Here is a 19,015-nt window from a genome sequence, read left to right as displayed (position 1 = left end):
GGCTGGGTTCTGCAAGGCTGGCCTGCTCCGGCTCTAAGCTCCAGTCCAATATTCATTAACCCTGTGTGACAAGAGCTCTGCCAGCTGGACACGCTCTCCCAGCCTGAGCCCTGCGAGGAGGGGATGACAGCCCCCTCTTGTAAACGGACCATCTGGGGGAGGACTGGAGAAGAGGGGCAGTCTTCCCTGGGTGAGGGGGCTTCCTGGGAGGAAGAGCAGAGAAGGGGTTAAGAGCCCCGGGCTCTGGGGCAGAGAGCGGTGGGTTCACCTCCTGACCATTTGGTCAAGTTATTCCATCTCTCCGTTACTCAGTTTACTTATCTGCCAAGGGCTACAATGGTACTCACTTTATAGGGTTGTTAGAATTAAATGACAGAATATTACAAAGGGTGCGCGCACACACGCACACACGCGCACGCACACACAGACTGCCTGGCACCTATGCAGAACTTCATCCTTATTATTATTTTTGTTATTAGTAGCTTGGGGGCGGGACCCTGCCACCGGCCTCCCCAGCGGTTTCCTGTGGGAGAGCAGACGGCCCCGCCGGCCTCGCTCCCCCTCCTCCCCGTCGCTCGCTCCTCTCCCCTTCCTCTCCCGGCCCTTTTCCTCCCCGCCTCCCCCCGCCCCGCCTCGCCCCGCCCCTCCTCTTTCCTCGGAGGAAACTTTCCGTCGGCTGGTCCATCGGCCCGTGTCCGGCCGCCGCTGCCGCGGCCTGGGAGCCGAGCGTGGCAGGCGGGGCAGACGGGACCGGACGGGGCGGGAGCGGCCGGGTCCCGGGTGTATGCGGCCGCCGGACGCGCCGGGGCCGGCAGCGGGGAAGCGGGGCGCTGACGGTGAGTGAGCCCGGGCCTCCGGGCCGGTGGATCCCAGTGGGGCGGGCAAGATGGGAGAGGGAGGCGGCTTCCCCTCCCCGGAGCCCGCCCTGCGAGTGGGGAAGGCACTCGCCTCTCGCGCCTCCATCCCACGACCGGGACGGCGAAACCGGGCGTCATGTGGGGACCCCACAAGGGGGCGGAGCCTCCTGCGGCCCACTTCCCTGACCTCTCAAGTTGGAGGGGCGTCTGCGTCCAGGGAAAGGATCCCCCAGGCAGGGCCCGGGTCTGTAACAAAGTTAGGGAGCTGCTCACTCCAGGGCGGACCCTGGGGCTGCTCTTCCAGCGAGGGGAGCTACCGGAGGAAGCGGGGTCAGGATCTACTCTGGGCTGGGAATTGGGATCTGACCTTGCTGACCTCGCAGGCTGACAGGGGGGCTGCCCCTCCGCCCCCAGAGCAGCATGGATGCCCCACGGAGGGACATGGAGTTGCTGAGCAACAGCCTGGCGGCCTACGCACACATCCGCGGTGAGGGCGGGCCCCGGGGGGCACGGGCCCCTCCCTGCCCCTCCGAGGCCCCACTCCACCCCTTCCCTCCCCACCTCCCTGCCCCATCCTCCCTGCCCAATGGCGGCTACCTAATGTCTTTCAAATAAGGAGTACCGCCCTTGCCCCCCAAACTTAGAACCTGGAGTCCTTCCGAAATCGAGTAACTCCCACCCGCCAGGGAGCCAGGGCTCCTCCATGACTTCTGCCCTCTGACCCCCAGCTAACCCCGAGAGCTTTGGCCTCTACTTCGTGCTGGGAATCTGCTTTGGCCTGCTGCTAACCCTGTGCCTACTAGTCATCAGTATCTCCTGTGCGCCCCGCCCGCGGCCCCGGGCCCCTGCTCCGCGCCGGGACCCCCGCAGCAGCACCCTGGAGCCCGAGGACGACGATGACGACGACGACGACACGGTGACGCGGCTGGGCCCCGACGACACGCTGCCGGGCCCAGAGCTGACCACGGAGCCAGACGGGCCGCTGAGCGTCAACGTCTTCACGTCGGCGGAAGAGCTGGAGCGGGCGCAGCGCCTGGAGGAGCGGGAACGGATCCTGAGGGAGATTTGGCGCACCGGGCAGCCAGACCTGCTAGGCACTGGCACTCTGGGGCCCAGCCCCACGGCGACAGGCACCCTGGGTCGAATGCACTATTACTGACGGGCCCCTTCCGGCTGCCAGGAGCTCTGCGTACTGGACATGTGCATGAACTCACAGCTGCCCCAGGACATTGGGACTGCCCCTGCCCACGGTGCTATGGAGGCCCCGCCCCCACGGCTCCCCCAGTGCTACTGGGCCTGGATCCCCACCTTCTGGGGTCCCCAGTCCTGCCAGAAAGCCCGTGGGGGAGGACAGGATACAGGGTCCCCAGCCCCTTTCCTGGGATCCCTTAAGAGATTAAGTGACCAATGAAAACTGCATTCTTAGTGACTCAGTCTCCCTCTGTTACTTCTGTCCCCAATGTCCTCCAGGTTCCTGCCGCGCAGGGGGCCCCAGATTGAGACCCCACTCGACTCTTTTAACCAGGCTGACCACCCAACACCTCAGCATACATGCTTGCATTCAGTTCACAGGCTGAAAAAACACTCACTCCACCACCTCACAGCCTCACGCACAGAACAAGTTATCACTCGCACTCCGTCCTCACAAATGCATTCCTTCCCCGCGAAGGCCTGGGCGCACTTTGCCCCCGTTTCTACAAATGCTTTAGGATCCTGCATCATAGCAATCGCGCGCACACACACGCACGCGCGCGCCAGGGCCCGGGACGCTGCCCTTGACGCTAAGGCACTCTTAGCCCGTATTAACCGTGTGTGCCTGAGCGCGGCTACGGAGTTCGTGTCCGAGAAGAGGCGCGTTCCAGCGAGTCCTTCCGAGCGGACCGTGGGCCAACTGGGAGGGGTCCCGGCCCGAGAGCCGGCCCGCCCACCTCCTCTGGCGCACAGCTGGATTCCGGAATCCGGGCCCGCGGGCTGAGCCCGACCCGGCCTGGGCCCCTCCTGCCGGCCATTTCTCCAGCACCCGGCAGACGACCGAAGGAGACACCCCCCACCCGCCCCCTCCATCCGGTGGATAAAAATAGCCGCGCGCAGGCCTTGGGAACGGTAATGGGAGCCACATGTTGGCCAGATGTGCCCGGGAGAGACCGCCAGGAATGCGGAGGGCCCGGAGCGCCCGGCCGGCCCCGCCCCCGCCACGCAGGCCCCGCCCCCGCCACGCAGGCCCCGCCCCCGCACGGACCAGGCAGGCGCGGCGAGCGCGTACACTGCAGTTTACTTTCTGGCGTTTTCAAAGTCGTGTGCAAGGACGTGGGTGGCCGGAGCCTGACTTGCCCCCAGGTCCCGCCGTAGTCCCTGCCGGGCCCACCCTCAGTGCGTCTGCGTCTGCGCGTGGATGGAGCCCGGGGTCCGGGACTCCTGAGTCCCCTGCTTCATCTGCACCTAGTCGGGAGAGGGCGTCAGGACAGGCCGTCAGGGGAGGCCAGCCTCCAACCCCCTGGGATCCGCACCCCACCCACCTCCAGCAACAGGCGCTTCTCCTTCTCGCTCTTCAGCTCCTCCCAGATGTCGGTCAGCTTCCTCCTGCGGACGGGAGGCCGAGGGGGAGGGGTGGGCTGGGCAGGCTCAGAGCCGCCACCCCCTCCCTCCCGTCCCCGTCCCCACTTACTCCAGCTGCACCCCCATCCGCTCCAGCGACCTCCTTAAAGTCTCCATCTCGTCCTGTAGCCTCATGATATCACCTCTGTCACTTTTACTGTCCGCGAGATTTTGCGGGACCAGGGAAAGTAGGGTGGGAGTCTCTTGGTCTGGAATCGACTTGATAGAATGAGGATTCTTTTGAGCAGAGGCTACCTCTTTGGGGGACACCTGCTCTTTGGGGGACACCTGCTCTTCGGGGGGCACCTCCTCTTTGGGGAGTGCTGCCTCTTCTGGGGTGCCCTCATGCTTCCCAGGTGCCTCCTCGAGGAGGGTTGTAGCCTTCTCCACGGCAGGCATGGACCCTGGCTTGGACTCAGACTGGAATGGGGAGCTGTCCCTCTGATCCAGAGGGTGTGCTGTCATGCAGAGATCGGGCTCCTCTGGCATGTGGGCCTCCCGGGATTGAGCCTCACTGGCCACAAGAGACTTGAACTTCGGCAGGGCTTGTTCCGGAGAGAAGTGATGGAACTCAGTGTTGTCTCTAGCGGAGGCCTCTTCAGAGAGCACCTGCTCAGGGGTCAAGACCTTTTCTAGGGTGGGCGCCTCATCCCCAGAAGGGACCATCTTTGGGCCGAGGACTTCATCCTCTGGCGGGACTTCTGGGGCAGGGGCCTCATCCACAGAAATGAGGCTGTCTGGGCTGGGGGCCTTGTCTAGAGTCAGGCCGTCCTGGGGGGTGGGGTTCTCTAGGACTGGGGCCTTGAACTCTAGAGTCAGGGCCCCCTCTGAGATGGGGACCTTATCCGGAGTCAGGGTTTCCTCTGGAGTGGGGGCCTTATCTGGAGACAGAGTCTTCTCTGGGCTGGGGGTCTTGTCCAGAGTGGGGGTTTTATTCACAGGAGAAGCCTTGGCCAGGCTGTTCTGCTCTTCCTCCTGTGGTGATGGGGGTGAGGTCTCAGCTGAGGGATGGGTACCTTGACATTTTGAGTCAGGTTCCCCTTGGCCTGGGATCCTTTACCCTTCACAACCGTACCCCTGGGAACCAAATTCTGCCCTGTAGTCCCAGTGTCTCAGGGCCTCTTACCTGACTGGTTGCCGAGCGCTGCCGGGAAGCCTGGGTTTTTGATCCCTTTCTCCCAGAGTGGCCTGGACCCCCGCTGAGGAAGCTGCCACCGGAGCCTATGAGAGCAGAACCTCAGGGATCCTGGCTACTCTGACCCAGAGTCTCTCCCCATCTCTCTCCTTCAGCACAGCCAACTCTATCCTTGTCCCCCATTCTTTCCCCGCTGGAGGGAGACCTACCCGAGTCTCGGGAGGGGCGCTTCTGACTGTCTCCGCTGGGTGTCCAAGAAGGCCTGGAACATATCCCCATCAGACCAGGAGGGGGGGGACAGGGAACAGCATTTCCTTTGTACCCTCCTCCTTCCCCCACCCCCACCCTGCTCCTTACTTGGCTTTGCTGGGCCCAGTGGGGGCTGTCACCAGCTTCCTGACTGTAGGGAGGGCCGATTTGGGCATCATCTTTTTTGGTTCCTTAATAGGAGCTGGGAGGGGAGAAGGGACACTCCCTTGTCCATCCATCCAACAGTTGCTGGCCCTGTCCTCTGCATAGGGGACTAGGGACAGGAGATGAACATTTGACTCTGCCTCTTCAGAACTCTGGGGAAGCCGACCACCCTCATGCCACATGAGCACAGGGAACTGTGGGAGCAACCGAAGGGACACCTAACAGGAGACAGTTGTCAGGGAAGGCTTTGGAAACTGGCTCATATCCTGCCAGGTTTTTATCCATACTTTTTTTAAAAAGTAATCTCTGTGCCCAACATGTGTCTCAAACTCACAACCCCGAGATCAAGAGTTGCACGCTCTACGGACTGAGCCAGCCAAGCGCTCCTATCCACACTTTTCTACAACCTGTCCCCTGCTCAGTGCCCATGGCTGCCTCCCTGGTTCAGACTTCGTCGTTTTCCAAGGCCACAGCAATAACCTTCCCCAATCCAATCCACCCTCCCTAGAACTCCTTGGTCTTCTCTATCTCATTTACTCCCCAAGAGATCTCACCTAGGTTTATGGGTTTAATTGGCATCAATAGGCCAACGACTCCCACATTTTCATCTCTGGCCCCTGAACTCCAGATTCCTATCCAATCGTCCCGTTTCCAGTTGGGGAGCTAACTGGCATCACACACTTAGCATATCCAAAACTGAGCTCTCACTTCCCATCCCCCAAAGCTGCCTCTTTTCCAGCGTTCCCCACCTCACCCACTTACCCACTCGCTCAGATGACAAAATGAGTCATCCTTGACCTCTTTCATTCCCTTATGCTGCACTCCCAAACCAGCAGTCAATCCTGATCGCTCCGCCTTCACAACAGGTCCTGAACGCAACCACTTGTCACCACCAGTGCCACCAAGCACTTGAGACCAAGGTGCCACCATCTTCACCTGGACGAGGGCCGCAGCCCCCGACCTGCCTACAGCCGTCAGAGTGAGCTCGGCTTCCATTGGGGAAGCAGACAGAAGCAGAAGTCGAGTATATCGTGTGTGAGAGAGTTCTTGGGTGTTACTGAGGAAGGATAAGCAGGGGAATGTCAATTTTCGATGGGGTGCTCAGAGAAGGCCACGCTGAGAGGTGACAGAGTGAACAGTCACACGCGGTGACGTTCAGATTTGTGGACGCACAAGCAGCCACTCCGGCCTAGGCACGCACACCTGCTGGCGTTTAGACACACACACACACACACGGTATCACGCGCAGACATGCACACGAGTCCCCTGACGGCTCTGACGTCCTGCTCCACTCCGCGCCAGCTGTGTGAGGACCTGGCTGTGTCACTTAACCGCCCTGTGCCCTGGTATCCTCATCCGTAAAGCCCGGGGAACGACAGTATACACCTGGTAGGGCTACTGTGAGGTCCGAGGGACCTCACTCGTGGGAGATGCTTAGAAGAGTCTGGGGCATAGAGTCAAAGCTCAGGAAATGTTCACTATGACTTCAGCTTCTCGTACTTTGGCTGACTGGGGGCTCGGTAGGGCCCTCCCACTAGAGAGCAAGTCTATCCTCTGGAAGATACAATTTTGAGGCACTGTTGGATCTCAAAGAAGTGGGGGAGGCCCACAGAAAAGGGAGGCGCTGAGGCCAGAAAGGTAGCAGGAGGGCCACAGTCCTGTGGCTCCTGAGCCTGGACCTGTGATGAGGAGCCTGTACCCAGGGTGCGCTCCCTCAGCCCCCCACAGGCCCCAAGCGTGGCAGCTACGTGGCAGGGCCACCCCTGCACACCCCTTTCTTCTAGAGGGCTCTGGTGGTTGGTGCCCTTTGGCTCTCGGGGGAAGTAGACCCAAGTCCTGTCTGGAAGAAGTCTTCCCCTCCCGAGGCGGGAACTCCCTCAGGCTGGGATCAAGTCCTGAGCTCACACACAGAGATCACAAAGCACACGGGAAGGCAGGCCACGCGGGCCACGGAGAATGGGAATCAGCAGACACGACGCACGGCAGGGACGGAATTGTCAGAGAACATAGCTGTGCCACAGCAGCGTGCAACAAAGGGGCCATCGGGAATAAACAGGCAAATCTGGGGGGAGGGGGAAGAAAACTGAGCGACTAGGGCTAAAAAATAGCATTCTTGAAATAAATCAAATACAATATACATTAAATAGCAGGTAAAACACAGCCAAAAAGCCAGAGAGAGAACTAGTAAGCTGGAAGCATAGTGAGACAAGGAGCAGAACATTTGAAAGCAGTGGTAAAAAGAACGGAAAATGAAAGGGGGTTTGGCTACAGCTGAATGACGCGCTAGGCAAATCCTCACCTCACAAGGCAACTAGAAAGCTGGACAAAGCCACCATTTCCGTGCTCTGGAAATTGACCAAAGGCATAAGATAACCTGAGACGCATTTCCTCTTGATGGCATCCTGGCCCGCGCCTGCCCCCATCCGTGCCCCTGCCCCCGCCAGCCTGGTCTATGCAGACTGCTCTGCAGTGTAGGGCCAGCTGCAAGGACCGGCAGCTTCACTGCCACAGTGGAAGGGAGGTCACTCAATTTGGGGGGATGTAGCCTTGGAATTGGCACTGGTTTCATAGCTAGGACACCAAAAGCATGAGCAACCAAAGAGAAAATAGAGAAATGAGACTTACTTCCGACGTAAAACTTTCGTGCATTAGAGGACAGCAGAAAGAAAGTAAAAAGACAACAGGATGGGAGAAAATATTTCCAAAGTCTGTGCCTGATAAAGGACATTTCTCAAGACCTATACAAAAAACTCTAGAAGTCAATAGTCAAAAGTCAAATAACCCAATTAAAAAATAGGCCAAAGATCCAAATAGACATTTCTCTGAAAGATACACAAACTGGCAATAAACCTATGAAAAGATGCGCAACGTTGACGTGGGCAGAGGAAGGTGGAGCAGAGCCGTGAGATGCCACCACACACTGACAAGGATGGTTATAATAAAAAAGAGAGGAACAGGGGGCGCCTGCGTGGCACAGCGGTTAAGCGTCTGCCTTCGGCTCAGGGCGTGATCCCGGCGTTATGGGATCGAGCCCCACATCAGGCTCCTCCGCTATGAGCCTGCTTCTTCCTCTCCCACTCCCCCTGCTTGTGTTCCCTCTCTTGCTGGCTGTCTCTATCTCTGTCAAATAAATAAATAAAATCTTTAAAAAAAAAAGAGAGAGAGAGGAACAAACGTCGTGAGGATGTGGGAAACGGTAGAACCGTCATGCATTGCTGGTGAAAACAGTGCGACAGTTCGTCCCAAAGCTAAACACAGAGCAGTCACAACACCCAGAAACCCCTTTCCTAGGCATACACCCGAGAGAAATGGAAACAGGTCAACACAAAAGCTTGTACACAAATGCCCATACCCCAAAAAGTAAAAACAACCCAATGTCCACCTGCAAACAGATGGATAAAATGTCATAACTCACACAACGGAATCTTATTGGGCAATGACAAGGAATGAAGTACAACACATACTAGAAAATGGATGAACTTGAAAACATGAGGTATAATAGAAAAGGTTTTTCTCCTGGTCATGAGATGGAGCCTCGCATGGGGCTCGTGGAGCCTGCTTGGGATGCTTTTTCTCTCTCTCCCTCTGCCCCTTCTTTCTCTCTCTCTTCCTCACTCTAAAAAAAGTTTTCTTTTAAGTATTTGAATACATTAACTCTCTGATGAGACTGAACAAGAAAAAAGAGGAAAAAATAATTATGAGAAATGAAAAAAGACTAAGTGCAGATATAGATTATAAGAGAATATTATGAATAACTTTACACAAATAATTAGAAAACACTGATGAAATGGTAACTACAAATATAATTCATTAGGGGCGCCCGGCCAGCTCAGTCAGGGCAACGTGAGACTCTTGATATCAGGGTTGTGAATTTGAGCCCCACGCTGGGTGTAGAGATTACTTTAAAAATCAAATAATTAAAAAAATAAAAATGAAAATAAAACCGATGCAAGAATTTTAGATCTCTGGCCAGCCATGGTTACCCAGGGACCAGGAGACTGTTCCAAGGTGAAGCCAATTGAACAGCAGTTGTAAAGGGGTCTTTGCAAATGTAATCAAGTTAAAAGGAGGTCACACTCTATCAGGGCCCTAAACCAATGACTGGTGGCCTTATTAGAAGAGGAAAATTTGGACACACATACAGCGCAGACCACAATGTGAAGACAGGCAGAGAAGAGTGGTAGATATATCCATAAGCCAAGGATTGCCAGCGACTACCAGAAGCTAAGGACAAGGAAAGAGATGCTTCCCCTAGACTCTTCACAGAAAACATAGCTATGCCGACTCTTGATTTCGGATTTCCAGCACCCAAAACTATGAGAGATTAAATTTCTGTTCATTTAAGCCAAACAAAACAAAGAAGAGAAAGAAAAAGAATTTCAGCCAAATATTAAAGAAATTAAAAAAAAAAAGGGAAGGAAAAAAGAAATTGAAGTGGTTTAAAATCTTCCCAAGAGTCGTACACTCTATGGACTGAACCAGCCACGCGCCCCTACAATGATTCCCATCTTTTTAGGATCTACCAGATAATTAAAAAACAAAATGTATACCCCTTAACTCATTTATGGGGCCGGTATGATATTCATAATCAGAGGACAGCAAAATAAATGCAAAAATCTTAAGAAAAACTGGAAAAATATTCCAACAGTATATGAAAAGAAAATAAAACCATGATCAATTTGAATTTAACCCAAGAATGCAAGGGTGGTTTAATATTAGAAAATTCTACAAATGTCATTTATCACATTGACAGATTAAAGGAGAAAACCAAGGGAAATCATTTCAAAAGGTTCATATAAACAATTTGAAAAAATTCAGCACACACTCTTGATAAAAGTTCTAAATAAACTAGAAATAGAAAGGCCCTTTCTTAATCTGACAAAAAATGTATCTAAGAAAGGATCTAGAGGTACCAGGGTGGCTCTGTCAGTTAAGTGTCTGCCCTCGGCTCAGGTCAAGATCTCAGGTTCCTGGGATCGAGCCCCATGTCGGGCTCCCTGCTCAGCAGGGAGTCTGCTTCTCCCTCTCTCCACTCATGCTCTCTCCCCCCTCTCTCTGTCTCTCTCAAATAAATAAATAAAATCGTTAAAAAAAAAAAAGGTCTAAGTAAGTCTCACTGTTAAAGAAGAAAAGGTGGAAACATCCCACTTAAAATCAGGAACACGGTAATGATGTTGGTAATGATGTTGTCATGGTAATGACAACTTCTATCAATAGTGTGTTGAGCCCCTAGCCACTATAGAAAAATAAGAAAATAAAATGAAAAGACATAAAAAGTGGAAAATATAGAGCAAAATTGTCCTTAGTCACAGATGACATGACTGTCTCCATAGAAACCTTATTAAGAAGCTAAAGATAGGGGCAGCTGGGTGGCTCAGTCGGTTAAGCATCTCACTCTTGCTTTCAGCTCAGGTCATGATAACGAGCCCCACACTGGGTTCCACATTCAGCAAGGAGTCTGCTTGAGATTCTCTCTCCCTCTCCCTCTGCCCCTCCCACCCGTGCTCTCTCTCTGAAAGAAATAAATAAATCTTAAAAAGCTGGGGGGGGGGGGCGCACCTGGCTGGCTCAGTTGGTTAAGCGTCTGCCTTCGGCTCAGGTCACGATCCCGGAGTCCTGGGACCCAGCTCCACGTTGGGCTGACTCCCTGCTCAGCGGGGAGCCTGCTTCTCCCTCTGCCCCTCACCCCACTCATGCTCTCTCTTGCTCTCTCTCTAGCTCTCTCTCAAATAAATAAAAATTTTTAAAGGTTTATTTATTTATTTGACAGAGAGAGAGAGAGCACAAGGAGGGGGAATGGCAGGCAGAGGGAGAGGGAGAAGCAGGGTCCCCACCGAGCAAGGAGACTGATGCGGGGTTCGATCCCGCAACCCTGGGACTGAAGGCAGATGCTCAACCACTGAGCCACCAGGCGCCCCTCAAATAAATAAAATTTTTAAAGAAGTATCTACAGATAAATTATTAGAAATAATCAGTTTTGGGGTGCCTCGGTGGCACAGCGGTTGGGCGTCTGCCTTCGGCTCAGGGCGTGATCCCAGCGTTATGGGATCGAGCCCCACATCAGGCTCCTCCGCTATGAGCCTGCTTCTTCCTCTCCCACTCCCCCTGCTTGTGTTCCCTCTCTCGCTGGCTGTCTCTCTGTCAAATAAATAAAATCTTAAAAAAAAAAAAATCAGATTTTAGCACCATGACTGGCTATAAAATCAATATATAAAAATCAATGCATTTCTACATTCCTGAAATAAACAGAAGGATATTTTTAAATAAAATTTAACAAATTATTAATTAATTAATTAATTTTTTAAGATTTTATTTTTAAGTAATCTTTACACCCAACACGGGGCTTGAACTCACAACCCCGAGATCAAGAGTGGCACGCTCCACCAATGGAGCCAGCCAGATGCCCCTATCTAATTTTTTAAAAGACACAAGAAAAAAATCTGAGGTATCTAGAAATAAATCTTGAAAAAGTTGTGTAAAACTCACAAGCAGAAAGTAATATGTGGTGCTGGAACAATTCATTGCCCATATGGAAAAAGGTATAATTGGGTCACTCATTAAAAATCAATGCCATTGAAGATAAAGGCACTTAAAAACAAAAGGCAACACTTCAAAAGTTTTAAGAAAATATAAATGACTTTTTCTGAATTGGAGTAGGAAGGATTTCTTAGACAAGGAAAAACCTGCTAACCATGAAAGATCGATGTCTACACTAAAATTAAGAACTCCTGTTCATCACAGAACGCCATCATACAAAAATCAATGTCAAGCCGCAATGAGAGAAAATATTTGTAAGGCGTATAACTTGCAAGGGATTGGCATTCAGTATATATAAAGAACTCCAACTAATTATAAGTAACCAGGGAAATGCAAATGAAGTCACAATGAGATGCTATTTTGTACCCAGTAGATTCACACGCAAAAAAGTAAATTCTGATAAAACCCAGTGTTGACAAGGATTTGGAATAACAGGATCTCCTACACCGATGGAAGAACGTTAAAGTGTACAGTCACTTTGTTTTTTTTTGTTTTTTTTTTTTTAAAGATTTTATTTATTTATTCGACAGAGAGACAGCCAGCGAGAGAGGGAACACAAGCAGGGGGAGTGGGAGAGGAAGAAGCAGGCTCATAGCGGAGGAGCCTGATGTGGGGCTCGATCCCATAACGCCGGGATCACGCCCTGAGCCGAAGGCAGACGCTTAACCGCTGTGCCACCCAGGCGCCCCTAAGTGTACAGTCACTTTGAAAACCCAACTGACTTTATCTCATAAAAGTTGAACATTCACATACCCTACAATCTAGATGCCACTCCTAGGATTATATCTTAGGGATGATCGGACCTGCACACCAGAACACAGACTCAGAAATGGTCATGGCAGCAGTATTGGTTGTAACGAAACTAGTAACGAAACTAGAAACCATGAGAATGGCTAACATCAGGAGGAGACCAGATACATACATAAACTGTGGTAAATTCCCTACAAGGAATATTATTCAGCAGAGAAAAAGTAATGAACTTACATCTAGACACAACATGGATTAATCTTAGAAATATAATGATGATGATTGGAAACAGAAAGTCCCAAAGACTATAAACATGATATCATTCTTATCAAGCTCAAAAACAAGCAAAAATTAATCGGTACATTATTTAGGCACACATATAGGTAAATAAACTTAAAAATTCAAGGGAATTATAAAAACAAAATTCAGGATAGCGGTTATCTTTTGGGGAGGAGGATAGGGAGCAGATTGGGAAGGAAAAGAAGCACACAAACCATTAGCAATACTCTAGTTTTTGGGTTTGGTGACAGATCGTGAATGTTCACGGGTCTCCATTATTAAGTTTTAAAGCACATTATGTGCGGTTTTGGCGTGTGTGAAACATTACATTAAAAGATAAATAAAACATCCCCACAGAACTATTCACTGACACATTTACATGATATGCAAGCAAACACACAACACAGTCTGAAAGACACAGACACATTGACCCATATATTTCCTTACAAAATGAAACAAATTTCAACACATTGATAGCCATATTCTCAAAACACACAAAGAAATATGAAAACACACAAACTGACCCAGTCCTGCACAATGACCCACATATTTACCTGCCAGGTTCTTAACCCAGGGAGGCAGCTCCTATGGGACTATAATACTGCACCACTGGGGAGCTGTGGGTGTTCATGGGCAACTGAACTAGTGGGGCCCCAGAGAACAAAATCCCACCCCCAACCCCCGCCCAGATCCCAGGCTTCCCAGGCGTCCTGGGCACCCACCTGATTCCCGAGACACCACTTTCCGTGGGGTCAGCTTCTTGATCTGTGAAGAAGAAAGTTATCGGAATCTGAAGAGTCCCCACATTTCTAGATCGACCCTCATTTAGAGGTAGCCTAAATGTCCACTGAGCACCACCCCCCCAACTTTGTCCACAGTAGCCTGCCCGCCCCCCACCCCCAACCTCAGTGCCTGGCTCCATACTCACTGGGGGTGGGGGGAGCACAAAGTTGTCGGGGAAAACTCCTCTTCTGCCTTGAGATTCTCCTTCCCACCAGCCCTTATCCTCTGTGGTCTGGGAGAAAAAGACACCATGGCAGGTGAGCCGGATCCCCAAGCTCCCTCCTTCCCAGGTCCCACAGCTTCTCATCGTGCCCTTCCTGGCCACCTCCCCTGCCCTGTGCTTTCATACCTTCCTCAGTACTTTCACCTCGTCCCCCCTCCGCAGCGCCAGCTCATCCGGGGCCTCAGGCTGGTAGTCGAACAGGACCCTGTAGATCTCAGGGCGGGAGACTGTGGGGGAGGGAAGGGTCAGTCCGGTGAAGCCAACTCCTCTCCCCAGATCAATCAGGCATTCCACCCCCCATCAGCTTAGTTGGGTGTCCCCCTTCCCCAAGTCACGTAGGCTTGAAGGAGGGTGTTCCGAGGAAACCTTTGGCTGGGTGCTCACCTGTCCGCAGGTAGTCTGGAGGGCTGTCATAGGTCAGACTGCTCAGCTAGTGGGGGCAGGGGGAGGGAGGAATAAGCTGAGCCCCCACCCCGCCAAGAGGAACTCACCGCAACCAGGCCCACCACACCCAATTTACCTTGGGAGGCCGCTGGGTACCAGGGCTGACTGAAGGCATGTCTGGGTTCCCGAGGCCTGGTGGGGACAGTGAGGTTAGGGGGTGTGCTAATTCAGTTTAGATCATGGGAGAGGTCAAAGGGGTCACAGGGTCAGGATGTGTGGATAACAGGCTCAGGCCACTGGGAGGGTCACTGGAGAATGCAGAGTCTGGTCACAGGGGTTCACGGGGTCACAGGGTGCAGGTCTCACTTGGGGGCCCACTGTCCAGCAACTCCACAAAGTTGGATGGCAAGGCTCCCAGCTGCCCGTTCTTCTTCCCCAGCCACCAGCCGTCCTCAATCTGGGGAGGAGGAGGACGCAGGGCCATCTGGTTCTGCCCCAAGGGTTTCTCGAGAACTCTTCCACCCTTGTTTCTGCCCCGATTCCGCCCGAGGCCCCCCTCCTCCCTTGCTCCTTCACTTTCCCATCTCTGCGCCCCTCACCATCCCCAAGGCCCGCACCCTCTCTTCACACACCCCTCATTCCACCCAAAGCCTCTCATCACTTCGTCTCCGCACCTCCTTTATCACTTCCACAATCTCCCCAGCTTGCAGCTTCAGCTCGTCCGCCTGCTCCGGGCTGTAGTTGAAGTTCACCTTGCACCATCTTTGGGGGCCCCGAGATTTGGCGGGGCGACCTGGGGTCAGACGAGAGAGAGAGACAGAGAGAGACAGAGGCCGCTGGAGCCGCGCGCCCCCAGTCCTCTGAGCTGGGAGAGAAGGGGGCCGGGAGCGCCCCTGCAGCAGCTCCAGGCCCCGCCCTAAGGCGGAGCATTGTACCCAAGAACCAATCACAGACCGCGGAGTGCCCGAGCGGCCCCACCCAGAGCCGCGCCCGACACGGCCTGCTGGGGGCGGCCGGAGCCACACAGGCTCCGCGCGCCCGTCCACCGGCCTGGCGCTCACCTCGGCGGCGCGCACAGCGCGGGCTCGGCGCCTCCCCGGCGCCGCACAGAGACTCCGGGATCTCCTGTAAATGAACGCAACGAGACGGGGGAACAGCTCTAAGCTCCTGGGAGCACGCATTGAGACCCTCCTCCACCCGACCTGCGGCCCGGCCTCACCTGCACCAAGCGCTCGGGAAAGAGACCGCAACGACCCCCCAGCTCTCCGCGCAGCCAGCCCCGTGCGGGCCCCTGGCACACCTGCCGGACCACGTCCCCGGGCGCCAGACTCAGCTCGTCCTCCTTCTGCGCGCGGTATCCGGCCAGGACCAGCACCTCTGCGGGCGGAGGACGGGGCGGGGGGGGGGGCGCAGCTCAGAAGGGACCGGTCTGGCCACACTGGCTTAGGCGCGAGTCCCGGGCTCCGCATAAAGGACAGCGGGAGAGCGGGGTGGTGGTGCAGTTTTCTGTTGCCTTTTCCGCCACCCCAAACCCTCTGCACATACCCATAGCTTCCGGGTCTCGATCCAGAGCGGGACTGGGAGTATAGTGGTGTCCCGCAGGCAGCCGAGTACTGGGCTCGGGTGGGGTGGGACGAGCTGCGTGGTTGTGAAGCAAAGGAGGCGGGGACGCTAGCGGATAGGTCGGCCCCAGGTGCTGGGAGTGGGTGTGGGAGAGGGGGTGGCCCGGCTCAGCAGGTTCGGCCCCCAACCCTGGGGTGAAGACTCCAGGGTCTCTGGCTAGTGCTGGGGCCACAGCTCCCGCACATGCTCTTCCTGGCCTAGTCACTTAACTTCCAGTCTAGCCGCCTCTCCTCTCTCTGTCGTAGCCGTAGGCCCTGAGGCTCCCACCCACCCCTGCCACAAAGCCTTTCCCAGTCTACCTTCTCCCCGCTGGCAAGCTTTGAGCTGCAGGGGAAGAGGCGGGAGAGGCACATACCAGGGTGGGGCCCCCAGCAGGCAGCGACTGCTCTGAGGCAGGCCCTGGGTGGAGGGGGTGGCTGCTCTTGTGCGCACAAGACTACTACTGATTCCAAATCTCTGCTTTCCCTGGAAGGCAGGTTCTCCCCATAACCCCACCCCAGGTCAGAGGAGGAGTGCAAGGACTCCTGCTTCCGGCCATAAAACACATCCAGATTCTCCTTGGGAAAGGGCAAGAGAAAAGGAACTTCAGGAGCTTTTGAGGCTTCTGCTCACAGCCAAGGCCAGAGCCAGCAAGTTGGCCTGAAGTTTAGGGCCCATCTGGTGCCAGTCCCATCCTGGCTGGGCTTTCTGCTCAGTGGTGAACACAGAAGGCCCAGCTTGTTATCCACGACCCTTGACCCCTGCCCCACCACTTTGGAAACCAAAGTCCTTGTCCGTAACACCACAGTGAAAGAATGTGGTTCTCTCGGGGTGTCCAAGGTACAAGATGAGGCAAACCCACAAGGGTGGCAATGAGTTATTAGCCAGCAAAGGGTGGCTCAGTCTCCTCCCAGAACAACTGAACATGGCACTGACGAGGATAGGACTAAGCGACGGGCTCAGAGGCAGCCCTGAGAGGCATTTTGTCTTTCAGTTTCCCTGAAGCTGCTACAGTAGGTACCTACCCCCCAAACACACACACACACACACACACACACACACACACACACACTAAGGGTGACAATGACCAGAGTCCATTTACATCTGCCTTCTTCATTTATTTTTTTATTTGCAGGAGGAGTTGAAACAAATTTTAAGGGTATTTTCATTTTTTCCCCTAAACATGAATCATTCAAGTAAAACCAACTTAACTATAGAAATGTAGCAAAGTAAGGGGAAAGAAGCACAACAACCCAAGAGGCAAAGGTTGGGGGGGAGAAGAGGTGGGTGCAGTCCGCATATAACATATGCATAAACGCCATGAGTCACCTGCTCAGGACCGCCCCCCAGAAGGCAAGCACAAGGACCCATTTTAAGAGGATGTTTTCCCCCCAAACATCCAAGAATGTTTCAACTTAAAGCTTAAGGTTAAAAAAATAAAGGAAAAGAAAAAACAAACCCCCACAAACCACCCAGCCATAACCACCTTCCTTAATCGATCATAGGAGTTTCTTTCATTTTATAAAAAGATTAATAAAAAATATTGAAAAAATTATTTTCTCATCTTATATTTGTAAAGATAATAGAATTCAGAAGTTTCTTAGAAAACAGACCAGAAACTGCCATCCAGTTTCCACCCCTGTTGCTGAGAGGATCAGCAGGACTACAAAGTTTGGGATACTGGAGCTGCTGGTGGAGAATGGGATGCCCAGCCCAGAAGAAATCAGAAAATATTGGGGTGGGGGGCACGTGGGGTGTGGTTAGCAGCACACCATGGGACACATGGCTGTGCAGAAAAGGGGAACACAAGGTGGTCAGAAAGGCCTTGAACTCCTCCTCGACATACAAAACCGATTTTTACAAAGATCCAAGCAGTTTGGTCCCAAACTGAGGTGAACACTTCAATGTTTATTCACATGCTTTGTTTTCTCTTTGAAGAATCAAAGTTGCCCAAATTAAATCTTTCTATTATTACTACATATGCCTAAAAAAAAAAAAAAAAAAAGAAGAAGAAGAAGGGCTTTTAAAATCAGGATAAGGGAGAAGAGATTGAAAATCATCAAATTAGTCCTCTTAGCTCCAAATGAAAGTAAGAACAAAACTGTTGGTTTCTAATAGGGAACAAACCAAAATCCAAGTATCGCTCTCCCCTCCCTACCCCAGCCCCCACCCCACACACCAACAACAAATGAGAAACACAGCTAAAGCCCAATGTGTTGTGTTCTGCTCAAGGGCCGGGCCTGACCCCAGCTCCTCGGCCGGCCGCCTCTGTCCAGTGGGACGCAGCGCCAGGGATGCTTTCGGCTGTAGTAGGATTCTGCGTGGCTGGCTGGTGGGGGGTAGGGGTGGGATTTTTGCAATCTTGAGGCTCCTCTGCTTTGCTCCTCACCAGCCATCTTCCCAGCGCCCTCTCTCCCCTGGGCAGGGGCTCCCATCAGAGTGGCCCCTACTCAGTTGTGGGCTGTAAATTGTCCTTCTCTTCTCGGTTCTCTGTCCCACTCTCGTCGTCTTCAATCTCCCCTTCCTCCCCACTAAACTTGTCGTGGGCCCATTTGGGGCTGGTGCTGGATTTCCGGAACATGAACCGGCCTCGACCCCGGGGGAAGGCTCCTCGGCCCCGGCCCCGGCTCACCCACTTCTCACTGCCTTCACCTTCGCGGTCATCGTGCTGAGAGAAAAGAAAACTGCCATCAATCCCGGAGTGAACGAGAGTAGCCAGAACCCTCTTCTCATGCAAACATGACTTTCTCAAACCAGCCTTTTGCCCCATCCCACCTTTTGTTCCTTTTCCGTCCTCCTCCCAGTCCCCTATTCCAAAAACGCTACTGATTCAGATCAGAGAGAATATTCCACTGGGTGCCTTAGGAACTCTGAGGCAGTAGCTAGTCATTACAATAACGATGATAAAACCTTCACTGAGCCCTGACAGACCTTCACCTGCATTATCTCATTTAATCCTCACATCCTACCCGATCAGCAAAGGAACTGTAGGGGATTCCAGCTCTCAAAAGACGGGTCTGAGAAAGCCAAGCACACACCAAAACACGAAACTATGTCTGGTCTGGGATGTCAGGTGGCTCACTGGGGCGCAAGCTCCCACCCCCCAGCCAAGAACAGGCAGCGAGACCAAGGGCAAAATGACCTGGTCATGGTCTCAGACCTGTGAGCGGCAAAGGCAGGACCTGGAACCCAGCCTCCCACCTTCCATCTCCCCTCTGTCATTTCATGCAAAGAGGCAGCGTGGCAGAGCAGGAAAAAACCCCAGCCTGCATCTCAACCCTGCTCTGATGACCACACGAGAGAGAAGGGCTCCACACAAAGAATGAGTGAGAAAGCACTCTGAAAACTAGAAGCTGCTGTTGTTACACCTCATCAGCCCCATGGCTTCAAAAACTCTAAACCGTCCCAAGTAGGACCTTAGGCTCCGGGGGTCAACTCATCGAGAGGGCCAGCTGCTTC

At 53.3% G+C, this 19,015-nt stretch overlaps 3 protein-coding genes across 16 annotated transcripts in view; 1 reads left to right on the top strand and 2 right to left on the bottom strand.

Annotated features, from left to right (window-relative positions):
• The first annotated feature begins 631 nt into the window (after nucleotides 1-631).
• On the top strand, nucleotides 632-2,313 carry EVA1B (eva-1 homolog B). Of its 2 annotated transcripts, none has more exons than XM_026516673.4 (3): nucleotides 632-836; nucleotides 1,272-1,344; nucleotides 1,586-2,313. In XM_026516673.4, exons 2-3 carry the CDS (start codon nucleotides 1,278-1,280, stop codon nucleotides 2,014-2,016), a joined length of 498 nt encoding a protein of 165 aa, XP_026372458.1. In that variant the 5' UTR covers nucleotides 632-836; nucleotides 1,272-1,277; the 3' UTR covers nucleotides 2,017-2,313. The 2 variants fall into 2 exon arrangements, with proteins under 2 accessions (XP_026372458.1, XP_026372457.1); XM_026516672.4 differs by having other exon boundaries at nucleotides 633-836; nucleotides 1,241-1,344.
• Nucleotides 2,314-3,109: 796 nt separating this feature from the next.
• SH3D21 (SH3 domain containing 21) lies at nucleotides 3,110-16,561 on the bottom strand. Of its 8 annotated transcripts, none has more exons than XM_044390531.3 (16): nucleotides 15,500-16,561; nucleotides 15,174-15,331; nucleotides 15,016-15,079; nucleotides 14,629-14,747; nucleotides 14,321-14,411; nucleotides 14,091-14,146; nucleotides 13,955-14,000; nucleotides 13,697-13,797; nucleotides 13,493-13,579; nucleotides 13,287-13,329; nucleotides 4,945-5,110; nucleotides 4,797-4,849; nucleotides 4,579-4,673; nucleotides 3,523-4,427; nucleotides 3,374-3,437; nucleotides 3,110-3,296 (listed from the first exon to the last, which is right to left on the bottom strand). In XM_044390531.3, exons 1-16 carry the CDS (start codon nucleotides 15,501-15,503, stop codon nucleotides 3,225-3,227), a joined length of 2,124 nt encoding a protein of 707 aa, XP_044246466.2. In that variant the 5' UTR covers nucleotides 15,504-16,561; the 3' UTR covers nucleotides 3,110-3,224. The 8 variants fall into 8 exon arrangements, with proteins under 8 accessions (XP_044246466.2, XP_057161382.1, XP_026372456.2 ...); XM_057305399.1 differs by having other exon boundaries at nucleotides 3,110-3,290; XM_026516671.4 differs by having other exon boundaries at nucleotides 4,945-5,038.
• A 92-nt stretch (nucleotides 16,562-16,653) lies between these two features.
• The window catches only part of THRAP3 (thyroid hormone receptor associated protein 3), a 68,810-nt gene continuing 66,448 nt past the window's right edge, over nucleotides 16,654-19,015 (bottom strand). For all 6 annotated transcript variants that reach the window (XM_044390530.3, XM_044390529.3, XM_026516664.4 and 3 more), the window contains one exon: nucleotides 16,654-18,224. In XM_044390530.3, the coding sequence (XP_044246465.2) occupies nucleotides 18,003-18,224 (222 nt within the window). In that variant the 3' untranslated portion in view covers nucleotides 16,654-18,002. The remainder of the gene's footprint in view (nucleotides 18,225-19,015) is intronic.

The sequence above is a fragment of the Ursus arctos genome, unplaced genomic scaffold (assembly GCF_023065955.2).
Source record: "Ursus arctos isolate Adak ecotype North America unplaced genomic scaffold, UrsArc2.0 scaffold_32, whole genome shotgun sequence".
Lineage (NCBI taxonomy): Eukaryota > Metazoa > Chordata > Mammalia > Carnivora > Ursidae > Ursus > Ursus arctos.
This window is presented reverse-complemented; position numbering and strand designations above follow the sequence as displayed.